The 17694-nt window shown below is 34.9% G+C and overlaps 1 protein-coding gene across 1 annotated transcript in view; it reads right to left on the reverse strand.

The window, feature by feature from the left end:
• Positions 1–567: 567 nt before the first annotated feature.
• Positions 568–17694, reverse strand: part of gabra2a (gamma-aminobutyric acid type A receptor subunit alpha2a) — a 61773-nt gene continuing 44646 nt past the window's right edge. The window contains exons 9-10 of the mRNA XM_066720612.1: positions 11881–12083; positions 568–3441 (exon numbers count right to left, since the gene is read on the reverse strand). Coding sequence (XP_066576709.1) covers positions 3136–3441; positions 11881–12083 — 509 coding nt within the window. The 3' untranslated portion in view covers positions 568–3135. The remainder of the gene's footprint in view (positions 3442–11880; positions 12084–17694) is intronic.

Genomic DNA, 17694 nt, shown 5'->3' on the forward strand with positions numbered 1-17694 from the left:
CAGGATGCAATATGGAAATTTGTATGTGTGTGTGTGTAGTTTCTGTAACATGTCATTAAGAGTAAGTGTGGATTTTCATCCATACAACACTATTCCCACACCACCTCGGCACCCCGCCTTCTGTCCCATGTTTGGATGACAGAAAGTTGACAACCCTAGGTGCACCATGGAAAACGGGTTTCCATTTTTGTGTTTCTTCTTCGTTTGCTGTATATTGCGATGTGGTAAATGCAACACTGCCCCCTATGTACACGTTGACGTTACATGCAAGTATGTTGGCAGACACCATGCGAATGTCTCCGTACGATGCCTGCGCATGTATGCAGAGGTGCAGACGCAGAAGCATAAATCAGCCTTAAGGAGCATAACTAAATAATACTTAAAATGTATTACATAATGTTGCTGATTATAATTTACTTCAAAGTTGGATTTATATTTCTAACATATGAACAAATTTCATTACAAAATATGAACAATTTAAAGGATCAAGAATTCGTTCAAGTCTTTATAAAAAATCCTAACATCTGACAGACGTGGTTGGTTATTTTGTGAGGTTACATTTAAAAAAAAAAAAAGATGCTAGATTTAGTTTAATTCTTTATTTACTTAAATTGTTTAGCCGTTTGGCCTCAAGCCTTAAATAAAGGAAAGCAAGTAACAATGCTTATAAAAGAGAACCTGACCAAGCAGGGATAAGACATCAGGTGGAACAATTTTATACACCCGCATACCTGTGAGTAAACAATTGTCTGGGTTACTTAGAAAAAACAAATAAAGAAACAGTAGTTCATTTAAGCAGGCTCTCTTCTCGACTCTGCTGTGGCTTACAGAAGACATTTTGTTCTCAAGGACACAGGAAAAACTGTTTTCGACAGAAACAATCTTTATCTTATAAAGTATATGGTAAGAAGAAAAATATACAAAAGTAGCAGTTCAATAACTGGATGCAGAAGTTCTCCTTTTCTTTTCTCCAGCAAGCTGAAGGAAAGGGTCTTAACCACGGACAGTCTGTCACTTGACCTGCTTTTTCATAAAATATGGTTTTAATTCGCAGCAGCCAGTATAGAATACATTTTAGGAATGAAAATCAAAGCAATTCAAAAACAGAGGAACAAGAAAAGAAGAAAATAAAAAAAGACAGTAAAGGAATACTTTGCTCAGCAGCAGAGGATATTACAAGGTACTTTACAATTGGACCTAGCTTTTGGAAATGCACTTGTCACATATAAAAGATTGTACATCTTTACATTTCTGTTGCTCACATGTACAATGCCAACTGAGTTTTTATTGCTAAATATACTCTGCATACTGTACTATTGCACAATCCTTTAAATGTACTGGAAGAGAAAAAACAAACAAGTGGATAAATAGGCTTTCTTAAAGTGCATTCCCCCATTTCGCAATTGGTTGATGAGGCCATAACGACAATAATCCATAGCTAGGCCTCAGTATTGGCCTGAACACAAGAAGGTACACTCTGCTTTAAATGGCAATTTTAATTGGGAGCTGAATCACAAAAAGCTGTGTTCAAATTTTTATTTTTGTTGAAATTATAATATCTGTGATTTTGACAGCAATACCACCATGCAAAGCAAAATAATTACAACAAAGGAAACAAACATAAAATGAGTTCAAACATACAAAAAAAAAGATTTTCCAATATTCCAATAAATTCATATCCCCCTATATTTCAGATATCATTTTTAACAGTGTACTGAGTTTTCATGTGCGCCACACCTCTGAAAGTATTGAATTCATTACTGTACACTACTGTAACAATTTGCACTAAACTACATTTTTACTTACAATAGAAATGTTTATAACAAAGATTTATCCATGTTCAGATCAACTAACAACTGCTAATGTATGTAAAAATATGTAAAGTAAGTAAATTAATACATCAAATAAAATATTGGACCTCTCAGCTTAAAAATGTTTCTCAGTACAACGTGACTGTTTTTTTTAAAGCCAGCTGTAAAGATGTAAAGTATACACAATAGAAACTCCCAGTTGTTTCCATAAGGATTGCATTGAAATCCAAAAATCAGCCTGACTTAAAAAGAGTGTTCCCTGCAATTGTATTTTTGGCCATTTAAAAAAGAATATCAGAAATGGCAAAATAAAAGAAAGAAAGAAAAAAAAGTCAAACACATGGAAGTTTCTTGGTGCTGGAATGAAGTGAATGGAATCTAGATAGTAATGTGTAATAGCAAATGATTTAAAAAAATCTTACATACATACTGAATGTATGGGATATATACATAAATACATAATTAAAGGATTGATTTGTATAGATATGTTTGCAGAAACCAAATAAGAAAGAAATCTACAATTTTTCTGGTTAAAAATCAAGCCAAAGTGTAATTCAAATTCCCTCTAAATTATATTATGTATCGTGTAATCTATGTACAATATTTGTATGACTGGGAAAAAAACTAAAGAAAACAAAACAAAAATATATATTTCTCACTGAGTTTATATTAGCAGAAAAAAGGAAATTTTATACTTAATTTTATAGTGATAAAACCTTGGGAAAGTGGTAAAAAAAATATTACATACACAGTTTCACTGAAAATGAAATATAAAATATTTTGCTATGATATATATTTCTTCTTTCGAATTTAAGCACTTGTAGGTGTTTTGGTCCTTTAAAAATCACTAACTGAAGACAAGACTAACCTATACAACTGCTGCCTACAAGAGCTTATGTCAGAAAAGCAGAACAAATTGAATTGCATACAGTACAGTTATGTGATTTTACCAGCATCTACTATGTTCTATCTTACAAATATGAAAATAAGATGATTAGGATATATATATATATATATATATATATATATATATGTGCAATGCAGGGACTCAAAGTATTTGAAGCACAACTATAAATATGTGAATTAGTCTCATCAAAAATTATAATGTACATATATATATATATAAAGGAAAAAAGATATATACATTCTAATGGCTAGTCAATCAAAAAGCATTGCAGAAACAAAGGGTGACAAAATCTTAAAGTAATTTTAAGTTTTGGCTGCTGTATGCCAACTTACCAAAGCACATAGATTAGCAGTTATTTGTTGTATTTGGCATGTCTTCAGTCCTATGTTCAGAATATTTTACACGGTGTTCAACCATCTACTTTGTTGGTACCAGACCTTTTATGGCAGGTTCCCTATTTAAGTATGTGGCCCAATAAACCAAGTTAAAGCTTCCGAATAGAACAGGGAACATTATTCTCGACATCCTGTCAATTTTGCTTACGCTGTTGAATGTCTTCTTGTTTTCTACTGGCTTGGCTTCGGGTTTGGCCTTGTTTGGATCTGTAGTGGCACTTTTGGATATTGTTGGGAGCACAGAGTCCTTCGTGATATTTGGTGCATAGTTTGCTACTGCCACTGCATATGCGTTGTTCTTCTTAATGATGGAGGCCTTTTCCTTTTTCTGTGAAAAGAAAATCAAGAGCATTGATGTTGAAAGGTCAGTCCTACAGCATTTGTTAGAGTCAAAATTGATAGATGCATCCAGGGTATGCTTAATAATCATTAATGAGATTACAGAAAGGCTAAGACATCAATCTGAATTCAAAAAGAGTCCCACATAAGGTCATATCTGGCGTAATGAAGCAACAGTGCCTGCATTTTATTCATGACACCGCTTCACCCATATTATATGAATGTTTGAATTGAATTTAATAATTTACACAACTTAATCTGACCTCATTATACTAAGCCTCCACCCTGTAAAGTAGAGTTTTACTTCGAATATCTCCGTGACACACCTAAATAAATGTATGAAAATATGTAAATATGTATTTTTCTCCAGCGCTCTCCTGATTGTAATGACATATCATACAAATCAATGTGTGGTGAACAGATTAAACTTCATATCAAGATCACCATTAAATCGTACAAGAGGTTAATCAAATAAATTAACCAAAAGCAACATTCACAGTCATTTGCGGCAAATTTAAATGGGCGTATTAACTGAGAGTGGTGTTAGGACAGAAGACGGGACTTAGTGAGCGTGAAGGTTAGTACAAGGTGTAGGGAAACTTTTAGTAGGAAATGACAAGCAAGTAAGCACTACATCTGTTTCCACTAGCAGCTAAACTGCACTAAGCTGTACCTGGAACAAAATACTGAATACACCTGCAGTTAGTTTAGCATAAAGTTGCTGACTGATTAGTATGATACTATCTGGATATCATGTCCAGGGCAGTACTAAATCAATCCCATCTGCAATGCAATTAACTGCCACATGCAATCTCACAAATGCACACACAAACACATACAGGTGCTCATTATTAAATTAGAACAATAATAGGAATCTGAACAATTTTACACACTATCAGTTACCAAAATACTGTTACGTCATGCAAAGAACATGAAAGGATCATACACAGTTAAAAATGTATAATAATTTTCTCCAGTTACACATGCCGATAGAGAAGTTTCAATCCAACGTGAGCCGTCAAACTCAGATGAATGCAATACTCTCTGAAAGGGAACGAAAATCAGTCACTGGCGCTGAAGACAATATCCGTGCTGGAGTAGAAATTGCATATTTTGAACAATCTTGTTGAGAATGTAGGTTTGTGCAGACAGACCAAAAACTCACTTCAGCTCTTTCAATTCTTCGACCACGATAGAGAAAACTGACCCAGAGACTATGCATATCGTCAGTGTTTCTGACGACACGGTGAATTAGTCAGCATGTCGCTTAATTAGTGAAGGATCAGACCACCTATGGCAGCTGGCAATTGTACAGTTCAATTAAATGCCTGTGGTTTGTGCCGCTCTCACAACCTTTGCTTTCAATTTCCAAAGATAGAGATGCGTGCCAGCAGCCTACGAGCCACACTGTTCACCAGGAGCACAGGACGTTCACGCGCTTAATAATATGGTGCTCAGAATAAGCATGGATGGGACCGACTACTGTATCAGTGAATCCCCCCCACAGGTTTCATTTGTTAACCTGTTAATAATTGATACAGACAGTGGCACAGCTTCTCTGGGGCCCCCTGCAGGACATGTTTGGGACTCAGAGTGCGATGCTGTGGATGTGCCAGACACTTAACTCAATGTGTTAATGTATTCTTTTATTACACTGGGGACGCATATCCTTTTGAATAACTTTGTATAATATGATTCCCTTTCTTGAGCTGACCATCATTTGCTCGTATTTAACTGCAAATGGTCAAATAAGTACGTCTCCAGTCTGCAAGTAAATAACACTTCAGTACTTATTTTATTAATCAGCTTGATTTGATAGTTAATGCATTATTATTGTGATAATTAGATATTTTAGTGAAATTTATAATATATATTCATTATATAGAGAGAGTGAAAGCTTTAGTTGAATTTAGCCGAGTAAATTGCAAATGTTTTACTCTTGAGATACAATCTTGAAAACTAATGAATAAGGCCTACTGCTATCACAAGTACTGAACTTAGTACCCAATTAAGTCGTTGAATTCCATGCCTTTTTCACAACTACTCATCCTTAACCATTGTAAGTGCCATTAAAACCCACTCAATACATTAGGAAAGTCACCAGAAAAGGCTTTCCCCGATGAGTGCCATGAAACCCTTTTGATTGATTTGAAACACACCATTCTGTAGTACAAGATTTCAATGTCAGTGTTCATGTTTGAGCAATCCCCCACCCCTTAACTGTGAATGGATATAAAAATATACTTTAATTTCTGGTTTTATTAACCATGTGCAAAAAATGTATTAAGGGAAATGTTGCAACTCGGTGCTCCATAGTGCCTAGTGACAAAGACTGCTTATTAAAAAAAATCAAAGAGAAGAGTAATGTTTCATTATATAAAATGCTCAAATACCACAGTGATACTGTTTTGGGAAAGCATGCCAACTCTGTGTTTTCATTGGACATCCATGTTCATAAAGGTATAGCATGTGAACAGCTTTCACATGCAATGCAGTACATACCTTTTGGATTGGATAATTGAATGTGCTTTATTCTATCATTAATTACATGAATTAGATACAAGAGCTATTGATTACTTTAGTGTTTGAGGATATTTTCTGCATTACCACACATTTTGTAAGCGTTTCAATATAAAATACAATCTATATGCATGTTATTAAAAACCAGGATTGCCAACACAGCATTTTGTTTTATTTTGGTAATTTGGTCTCAGATATACGCACCTATGCAATCCGGTACCAATGAACTCCCAGATTTAATGATGGTTCAGAAAGAGGCAAAGGAGTAAAATACATCTAATCCAAATTCACAGACGTATTTAGACTTGTTAAAATGTGACGACCCTGCTTTCAACGCCCACAGTTGGTTTAACATCCGATCCTCATGCCTCAGCAGAATCCACTTGTACAAAACTACTTTCACTCTTGTTGATCAACTCAACTCGAATTGAATTACTACAATACCTGAAATATCATTTTTTGTTTTTTCCGTATTTGTTGTTGTCTTCGCTGTAAAATCTCAGTAAAATGATCCCAGACAGGTTTCAAGGATGAACCTACTTTTATTAACAATCAATGGGAAAGAGATATTCTCTCCAACAAATGTTTTGCCATCTGACTATTCTTTGCATATCTCCTCCTCCCTTGCCTCCCTGGGAAAACCAACTACCCATGGACATCAGGACTGTATCATCTCTGTCCGTCTTCCAGCATCTACTCAGAGCTCACCTGTTCAGACTGCACCTGTAGATGTGTCAATCTGCTTTAGTCCTGCACCTATACATTTAATTTTTCATGTTTAGACTGATGTGTAAATTTAATTTTACAATAAGAGGCTAGGTACTGAAATGCCTATTCACGTTTTGGTCTGTCCCTACACCAAACCTAAGAAGCATTACAACAATTACACTTAGACTGCCATATATTATTTAACATACAAACTGTCAACAACAATCTAAGAAAATGTCCATTAAGATGTAAATATGTATCTGTACCCATGTTTTCACACTTAATTCAAATGCAATTCCACCTCCTTGCATTGATCTGCATTCGTCCCGTCTCATCATAAGCTTTTCAGTAGCTGTCGCAGTTGCACACGAATGCTACACTGACTCTATTTCATTTACTAATGAGAGCTAATCAAACCGTTACATAATGCCATACGATTTACTGTAGATTATATAAATGAAAGCCTTATGCAATAGTGTCTTTCAAAAAGCAGTTTCTTAACTACAGATGAGAGAGGAATAAAAACAGCAATGTTACCAAAAGGTCTAATACTGATTTATGTCTCAAAATGTCTACGATCACAGGGCAGTATCTTTTAAAAGACATTTCATCTTGTGTGATTCAATTTATGTTTGCAGTGGTGCTGTCATTTATGAGGAAGGTGTTGAATGTGCCTTCTAAATGTGTTAAACGTCCTGTTATAAACTATTACAGTCCTCGACATTTGCATCAATATTTATACATTCAAAATAATACAAAATAATACATGGTAAGCTTGTGAGCTGACAGTTAAAGTAGATCCTAAGAGGCTGTATGGCAGTTGAATGAAGTCAAAGTCACGTGTCATAAAACTACCTAAACTAGTATGTTTGTGTGGCCTGGGGTGAATGGATACAAAAATAATTGAAAATTGGTGAACTACATCACCATTTGTACTGCAAACAAAAGTTGAACACAAGTATAACGCATGATATATCGGTGTTTGGATAGGTATCTGCCCATACTGCCACAATATACAGTCAAAATACATTTTATTGCATATAAAATATACACATGCACCAAAAAAATGCAGAACGGATTAAGCATTTTGGATTATTTTATTTCCTTTGATGCATTTTTTAACATAGATTTCAGGTGAAGGTGATAGGCAGCAGAATATTAATATGCTATGAGAAAATGCACGACTGACCTGATGGTGAGAACCACTTAATCACAACCATAACAACAACAAAAATATATAAATTTATGGAAATAACCAAAAATGTCATGGCAGCTGGCTGATCATTGCTTTGTCTACAGACTTTCCTGTCTGAGCCTCCACTACACTGGAGTTAAAACATAATGAACATTAAAACATTGCGCGTTCTGCTTTACATTTTTTTAAAGAAAATGTACTTTCAAATGTACTACATAACTCACAAAGTTTTATATATATGCAAGTGGAAACATCTGGGGAAGGCCTTCATCCAGCACAAGATCGATATAGGCTGATGATGATGATGATATTAAAACAGTTTTAAAATAAAAACATCAATAGGATAACAATTTGCGGAGGCCATCAATCCATATTTGCCCATTGGTTATTGTATCAAAGTGATGTTATCATTGAATGTAGACATATCTTAAAGAATTCCAGAGAATATGTGTTTACAAATTCAGTTAAAATGTATAGTTGTTACTGGAAATATCTTTGGTTTACTTCTCCAATAGTTGTGGCCTTTTATAAATGTAAAAAGTTTATTAACTGTATTTTTGCTAATCAAAAATCACAGAGGGTCTAAAACAGATGCCTGGAGCACGCCACTTATTACCTCAATCCCCTTATCAGCGCACTGGGTTTTCTGCACATAACCCAGATGTTAATCCATATGCACACGTGACATGCGATTCTTACACTTTTCAATTTAGGATTTAATGTTAAACTGTTTTAAAAGCCTATGTACTATATGACATGTTCTACTTATATCCAATTTTAAATCAATACACAAGTTAGACCACACCTGCCTTTTCTTTACCCTTTTTCTATAACCTGCCTGCAGAAACACGAGAAGAATGTTAAGAGATGACGAATCATGTAGTTAATCTGTTTTAATGTTTCTGTATCTTAACATGTAATAGATGTAAGACTAATTAGTCCCTAGTTACCTTGCCTTTAGATTGCATTTGCAGCTTTCCAGTCAGTGGAAAAAAACTCCTGTCTTACGTCTCTGTTGACAGATCCTAATTAACGGTCTGTAAATAAAATTCCTCATTCTTTCATCTGGAAAAATATCAATATATTGTCAATTTGGCATTGTGCTTACACATTGTTTTGAAGAGAGAAACAATCCTGATCAGCTGGATTGTATGCATTCCTGTCTAACAATCTGCATACGTGAGTCCCTATGATATTCACCTAATTTAATCGTAGAGAAAGTTGGACCTTTGCAAGTAAAACTGTGTAACAGACGTGTATGGATCCAATTCAAAAACAAATACATAATGCTCTACTAGAAGAGGACTGGAGCTTTGTGCACACAGCCCTGAGGCAAGTCAGTATTCCAGTTAGTCACGCACTGCATGAAGATTGTTTATATTGATTTCCAAAGCATTAGCACTGCTGTTGTCTGCATTTTATTTCGGATAGCATGCAATTACTGGAAAATTAAAAAGTCCTATACAAATTATCAAAAACAACCCAGCTACAGTATTTTTTTTTTTTATTAATTGATAATCCATGGAAGTCTCAGATCTTATTCTTGGGGCGCACGGAGACGTTTAAACCCAGCTTCTGCACATCAGGATGTTGCCATGGAAACATAATCCTTTCCAACATATAACCAGCCGCGGCACTTCAGACACGGCCGTCTCTTCCCCAAGTTTCTCTATACTCCACTGTATCACTGAAAACATTTTTTTAAATGAGGAAAACACACTATTATAGAGGCACACTAATCCAACATAACATTTCAGTTCAGTCCTAGAACCACCGCTGCTGTCGTGAAAGGCGATTATGATGCATTACTAACCCAGCGCTTGATCTGGCCCCTACAGTTCATATGGTCTTTTACAATGTGATTGGGAATTGTATGCCCTGTATTTTTCAAGCACTTTTCTGTTCGATTAGTGGATTATACTCTCATTTGGATATATGCATTTTTCTAAAAATATAACTATAATATAAATCATTGATCAAATTCACAAGCATCAGATGTTGGAATGCCCATTTGTAATAAACTGTACAACCAGCATGGGGGAGATAAAGGCAACATAAATGCCTTCATACACACATACATACAGCCTCATTTGGCCCATGGTGCTGTTTATACAGTATGAATCAGAAGCAAGGCACGGCACAGCCACTACAATGCAGCTATAGCAAGCTACATGAGGTGTAGTTGCATGGAAAGACACAGAAAACCGTATCAACGTCAAGCCTAACCAACTCCAACATTATTCAGCAAATGCCCATATACCCCTTAGAAATCCTTCTCATAAAATTTGAAAGAGCATTAGGCTATATACTAAATTGTTACCAATTTAGCCACTTTATACCCTAATCTAAAAATACACTGTGATGGCACAGACACAAAAAAGGTTTTACACAAATAATTCCTATACGATTCAACATCCATAATCTGTTTTTCAAGGCAAATGTTCTGTTACACGGGCCATAGGACTTGGGATGCTCTCCCTGATTAAATGAGACACAAAGACCTCCCCCTCCCCCCTTTCAGCAGACTATTGAAAACCTATTCTATGTAGTTTATTCCTGCTGGGGAATAATATGATTATATGTGTAATATGCATTGGAATCTGTACACATCAAAACAAGGTCAATTAAAAATGCTGCATGATATGGTCTCCAAGGGTGCTTGTTTTTATCTATTGCAATAAATAAAACAAAAACATGCATATCTTATTGTTGATATATAACACAGAACAATTCAAGAAAGGTGCAAAAAATAGCTTTAGCTCACAAATGGTTTGCTTTGGGTTGCAGCTTTTGTTGATGGGTTTAAAACCATAACCAGAAAATGCTGACAGATCAAGTTAATCTTCCAGATAATTAACATTACATGGGTCCCTTATGCTAAAATTATGGAAGGAAAAGCGAACAATATTAATCAAAATATGATGATTAAACATGCTTCTATTTAAAGCACATACTATTCTGAGAAACAGGTGTTGTTTAGATGTTGGCATCAAATAATGAACACCACAGAGGTCGGTAAATCCCTTTTCATTGCCAGAAATAAAAATAAAAAAAGCCTTCAGTAACTAAACATTATAAACCAGCTCTTGGTTGTAAGGGATATAAGTAAACTGAGCATTTCTTCTGTATAGTAAACAATACATACTACATCTCCCCATGTTTCAAGTGAAAACTACTAAAACCTATATGATTATGCATACATAAATCCTGTCTTTTAAATATCAACTTTTACGATTTTAAACACAGCATTATCTGCAGTAAATGTGGTCCACCTTCGCTTATAATAATATATTTGTATTAGTTAAAGTCTAACATTTGAATTTAACATGCATACAAAAATAAAAAGAGATGAGATTGCCACTACAAACCCACACTTTAGACAAGCTTTGACCCCATCAATATCAAAAGAATGGTTTGTACTCTGGACATCACCACATTTATACTTCTAGTAATTACTTTCCCAAAGCAGTATGATACGTTTCTGCTCATCATATGCAGTGCAGATGGCACATGAAACCAAACACACTTTTATGGCCCATAAAACATAGAAGGATATAAGTTAAAGGTGCATCATATTGCAATTATAATATGAAAATGTGTGAACATCACAGGGCAATCCTGTTATTTCTACCTTACACCTTGCTTTGATTTATTCTCAGTTGGTATTCCTTGTCTTGTATCTAATTTTTTTCATCCTGGTTTACATCAAAAGATACCATTAGAACTTCAGCCAAAAAATAAAATTCCTGGTATCAGACCTGCCCAAAACACAATGCATCCTTCAGGGTCTCTATAGAAAAGCAAACATTAATGTTCCTTTTGTAGTAAAGACTACATATACATTATCGGAGGGCTAGTCATAGGGATCTAGACCTGAAGAGCACTGCGGGAAACCCTGCTCGTTAATCTAGTATAATTTGTTTAAGCCATGTTTCAACATAGGCAATCACTATTGTTTTGTTTTCTCACATGATCATTAAAGAAAGAGAAAAGCATCTACTTTACCTTATCGTTCACTACACTCTTCCCATCCCAGGCCCATCCACGTTTTGTAAAGTAATTCACGGTCGCAAACTCTATCAACGCCGAGAAGACAAACGCGTAACACACGGCGATGAACCAATCCATAGCGGTTGCGTAGGCCACCTTGGGGAGGGAATTGCGTGCGCTGATACTCAGGGTGGTCATGGTCAGCACGGTTGTTACTCCTGAAACATAAAACAAAGGTCTGCAATGTAACTTACATATAGATTCAATGTATCTTCAACAACTGATTGTACGTATTATGTCTACTTGACTCACTTGCAACATTTGATGGCAATAAATAGTGCATGCAGACAAACATTGTTATGGAGCCACAGTTTGGACAGAAAAACAAAAATAATTCACTTTGTTGAGCTCTGAGACCTGAAACTGCAATCTAATCTTCCCCCTTAAAAAACAAACAAACACTGCCTTCAAGCAGCGATCTTATAACCTTCTTATAATCTTATAATCTTTATAACCAGTGAAGTAGTGATTTGGGCTTCAGGATATGTTTTATGTGAAGTTGGTAAAACTCACTGTAATGTAAAACATGAATTCAAGCTTTCAGGTTCTGTGTTTTGAATTTTGAATATTAATAAAACACTACTACTAATAATAATAATGCAATTGTTGTTAATCGAGACTATAATAATGTTTCTTTATGTAGTGCATACATTGCTTATTAGTTATTAATTTTGAACAATGACCTTTGTGATATGTCTTTGTGAAATATTTTGCCTTGGGGCACACTAACACCACAAGTATGAGAATGTATGATCTCTAATAAAGGAAACATCACACTTTAACACATTATAACCATAGCTGCATATTGCACTTAGGTTTCACACCATTGCATTTATCACATCAAACGTCTGCTTATCCTAAAATACACTTCCAAAAGTGTTGACTCAAAAATATGTCCTGTGATATTACAGAAGAAAAGTGTTGAAACTTGCAGACTAATAATAGAACTTCCAAAAGTTATCTTCTCAATGGCTTACATCATTTCACGTTTTTCTGTGCATCCTATAGTAGTTTTAAGTGTGCATTTGAAAAAGTTGTGTATAAAATACAGGCAGAGTGAATTATATTCTACACATGTTCATATGGATGTTTGTTTGAAAGACACAGGGTTCATTTTCTTGTTTTTATCTTTAAAAAAAGGTATGATTATATCAGATACAAGCAGAATAACAGGCAGATATAGTATGTTATCATAATAAACTCCTGATTTGAAAGTTTTAGAAAAGAAGTACACTCCATCTTCACTTAGTGTCAATGCACCAAGGTCTTTGAAGAATAGGAATTATTACACCAGGAGATTAGTTAAGATTATAGTTAAGATCATTAACAAATATTCCCATAATTATAATTTACTGTATGTCAATGTCTGCGTAGATTATATGAAATACATGAATACAAAAAATAAAACATGCAAAACAAAATGATTTAAGTCACCAACACTTTGCACAGTCTTTATATTGTACGGACTGATGATTTAAGTGATCATTAACACTTAAGAAAATAATGTATTAAGAATGTTTTTGACTGAGCCATTAACGTCATTATAGATTTGTGATCATAGAAAGCAGGAGCATAAAAGGGACCGTTTTCCTATTAGTGATACATATGGATACAATTTAATATAACAATACTTTTACAGTTTAAGGTTAACAGTATATATATATTTGTCTATCCATTATTTATACACTAGTTTTGCTGGTATAATCTTATATTTAGTTTGGCAGCATGAATCAGAGCGGTGATAGTTATTTAATTAACCTTTTCTTGAAGCACAATGAAAAAGCATGTATGACACATGATTCATACATGACATAAAACATAAAATGTCAGGTCCAATCTGAACTCTTAATAGAAATATCCAGGTCAGTTATTTGGCACAAGTATTAAGGCATTACATGTAAGGGAGAATTAAATAATTACATTCCAATTCAATTAATGTAACACTTTATGTAAGCCTTATAGCCTATAACATATCCAAATGTTTTGAAATCCTCCTAAATACCCACCTATCTATCTATCTATCTATCTATAATTTTGAACAATACAAAAATACACAGGATAACGTGTTCAACAAACAACAAGGACACATTCTTCTAAACCTTCAAAGCACTTGTATCTTAATTATTGATACAAGAATGCAAGACGGTCAATCAAATAAGTGTCAACTCGAGCGTAACTAAATTGGGTCCTGTTGTTTAGATGCCTTGTGTTGTTTGGTTTTGTTTTGTACTTAAAATTGTGTGGCATTAAGGAAACTAAAGGAATAAATTAAGCAATGTAGTGCGTTCACCCTGAGGTCCCCAGTAAACACTGCTCTCTGTGTAATAAGCAGAGATGCAATTGATCTGCTAAATGAATAGCATGTTTTTATTAAAGACTGTCCATCAGGGCCTATATTGTAAGCGCAGTTTTGCGAGTGAATAGGAAGGATGATAAAGTAAAGGATAAAGGATGATAAAGTAAAAGACAAGCTTCAGTTATTGCTGCTGAGTTTTTAATGCTTACTTGACACAATTGTACATTGTATTTATGTCTATTCTAAGAACTTCTCTGTTGTTATTTTTTAATGTTACATATTTCCATAATGTAATTGTTTCTGTCTTACCTTTTATATTCAATGTAGTCTTCTTAAATAAATTGGACAGCATTCCTTATTGCGAGGAACTATGTGTCCTGCTAATAAAGCTAATGGCTGTGATTAAATCAAAACTTTGACCCACCCGCTAATATAAAACTACAGAACTGTACTCAGTTGCGGCTTTATTTTCATTAAGATGCCACTTTCTTCTAATCAGAAATGTAATCGCTTTGATGCACAGGTTTGTTGTTTGCTATTAACGGGTGGGTTTTGATTTAATCCGGCCCAATATTTCTAGATTAACCATCTTTTTTTATTTTAATAAAAAGTAAAAGAGATGAAATTTGAAGCATTGTACTGCTAAAAGCTGATAGTGAAAAAGACAGACATATGACACTTCCTGTAACAGGACGCAATAAAAAAAAACATTAGCTTGCTGCAGAATATTGGAAATGAATGTTTCGGTAAAGATAAAAACATTTTCTCCTCTCTAAAATGTCTTTGCAACCGATTGGATATTACATCCATTAAGTTCATTTTGTACATAATGGATTCTTCAGTAAACTGACATTTATGCTACTGGGCTGTAATAACCCAAGGTTGTCCTATAAAGCTACTTTAATCATTCACAGTTTTAAAGCAAACGATGACAGCTGCATTCCCGCTAAATGAGGCAAAAATCTAAATATTTACAGTAATAAAACAAGACAAGGTTCTTAATCTGTAGAGTCAGCATTAAATAGGAAATTGACTGCACAGCATGCATCTCATTTGTTTGCTTGTATACATCTATTCCTAATCACCCCATTCATTTAGGCCCAGTGGTCTATTAACAAAATGTATTTGGCAAACCTTAGATAGTTTTTCAAATAAATAATGTATGTAATTACCTAAAAGGCAACCCTTCGTTCAGGGTGATTGATAAAGATGGATCGATATTGTTAAGAGCATAAACACGGCCTTATTTTCATTCCTGACTCCAGTCTTTATTTTCTAAGGCGGGGGCAGTCATGGCTGGCCTAGGCTTCATTTTCAAAAGTGATTAGTTAGACACTTAGGCATCTTATCATTTTCATACATCACCGATCATCACTTCTGAGATGATTATCTTTCTCAAGAAACCCTTACGACAGCTTCCAGTCTAATTTTTACTTTGTCACCTCAGTAATTACTGTAGAGGAGGCTTGTTTCGTAAATAGAAGTCAGTTAACAGAATGTCCGAGATAAATGCTACCGAGATAATCATATATTTCCTTATCTGACCGCATTGTGGGTTTTAAGGTAAAGCAAGTTGCTGATGGAGGTTTCATGGTTATACACATCAAACCAGAGGAGCTTTCCCAGATCTGCAGGGACACACGAACCCAGGGACACAAATTGAAATTGGGCTTCAAGGCATTCAAGACAGAAAACAGGAGACACTTCTTCACACAGAGGCGTCACAATCTGAACAAACTCCCCAGCGATGTGGCTGAAGAGACAATTTGGGAACATTTAAAAATATACTGGATAGGATCCTTGGATCACTTAGTTATTAATGGACACCAAACGAGCACAATGGGGCGAATGGCCTCCTCTCGATTGGACACTTTCTTACGTTCTTATTTCAGGAGAATGGCAATGCGGAAAGCTGTTATTTATTTTATTTTATTCCTATTATCATTCTGCTGTATGTTGTTGTGGGTCTATGGCGCACTGTTCAGTACTGCACATCGTATTGTAATCCTAACTTCATAAAACATTTATATTCACAGCTTGCAGCTCCATCAGTGATGTGAAAAACCACTTGGGTAAGATCAGTAACACAGAGTATTAGTATTATCTAGACGCAGGGCACACGCCACAGCTGCACACTGTTTAATTTGAGCAAGCGGTCACTTGACAGCCATGGATTCAGTGATTTAAGTACTGTTCTCCGCGTGCGATGAAAACCACCCTTTTTGTGATGTTCGTGCAAAAACAGCTTGAGAACTGTACCTAGAGCTAATTTACATATTAATTCACTACTTTGCCCTTAATTTGCATGATGTCGGGTAAACAGCAGCTCAATCAACTAAAACCATGTATAGACCCATGTATAGTTTATAATAATAATCATCATCATCACCATCACAACCATAATCATTACAATCCATCCACTGTTACCTTCATCCTAAACTGATTTGATTTTTGGAGGAGAAGGGTGCTTTGTTTAAAATATATACATTACTCGTAAGACTTAGAGTGCCAGAGTAAGTCACACACTGTAACTGTAAGCTAGTTTGAAGTGCTCCAATTAAGACACACACAACATAATTATGTTTCCAATTCATCCAATAAGAATTTAGTACTTCAATAATTCCAATAATTAAGTTAATTATTGTGAAAATACACACAAGGACTTACTATCGTAAACCTTTTAAGACATATATGTGATCATGCATTAACCATATTATTCTTTACAAGCGATACAAGACTGATGTTGACATTTTCTACACTGTCTATTCCCTATGTCTTAGTCTAGCACAGGAAAATCAACAGATTACATTTCTGTACTGCTTTTGTTTTTGTTTTGTTTTGGTATGAAGAAAACACGAGCCCCGTCATTCAATAGTCCTGCATTTAGTCACGAATACAGAAAACGGAATGTAGCACACTATTGTTTTTCTGTTGATGTATTTTACATTTCTGGAATTCTCTTCCTGATTTAACCGAAAGCAATTTGGAAAGCGTTAAATTGGAGTATAAACAGACTTAGCATATTGGCTTAAATATGTCACACTGGGGTATGCATAGGTGGAGACTGCATGTTCCTGCACCTGCTCACTGCTGACGCGTCCAAAGGCAAATGCTCCGGGAAAATTTTGTTATCTAGTGCTCTACAATAACTGACAGATGAATTCACTGTATAGCAGGAGAGTATGGGGGTGGGGGTGGGGATAAATATATGAGAGAAACTTCATATATCTTATCAGCAGTCTTATCAGATATGCTTATTAGCTGGTATGGTCTATAAGCAGTCAGTGATCCAAAGAAAATATTCAAGGTTCCCAGGCATCCATAGATTAAATTCCCATACAAGTCTGTCGCTGTCTTTAAACTTGAAAATGTTGATCAGTTTCTTCAAAGATAAAAACCTGGGTGTGATATTCCATATTCGTAATTTTTTTCATAATGACCTCAGTGTACCAATTAATATGCAATGTAGAATA

Source organism: Amia ocellicauda, chromosome 13, assembly GCF_036373705.1.
Source record: "Amia ocellicauda isolate fAmiCal2 chromosome 13, fAmiCal2.hap1, whole genome shotgun sequence".
Lineage (NCBI taxonomy): Eukaryota > Metazoa > Chordata > Actinopteri > Amiiformes > Amiidae > Amia > Amia ocellicauda.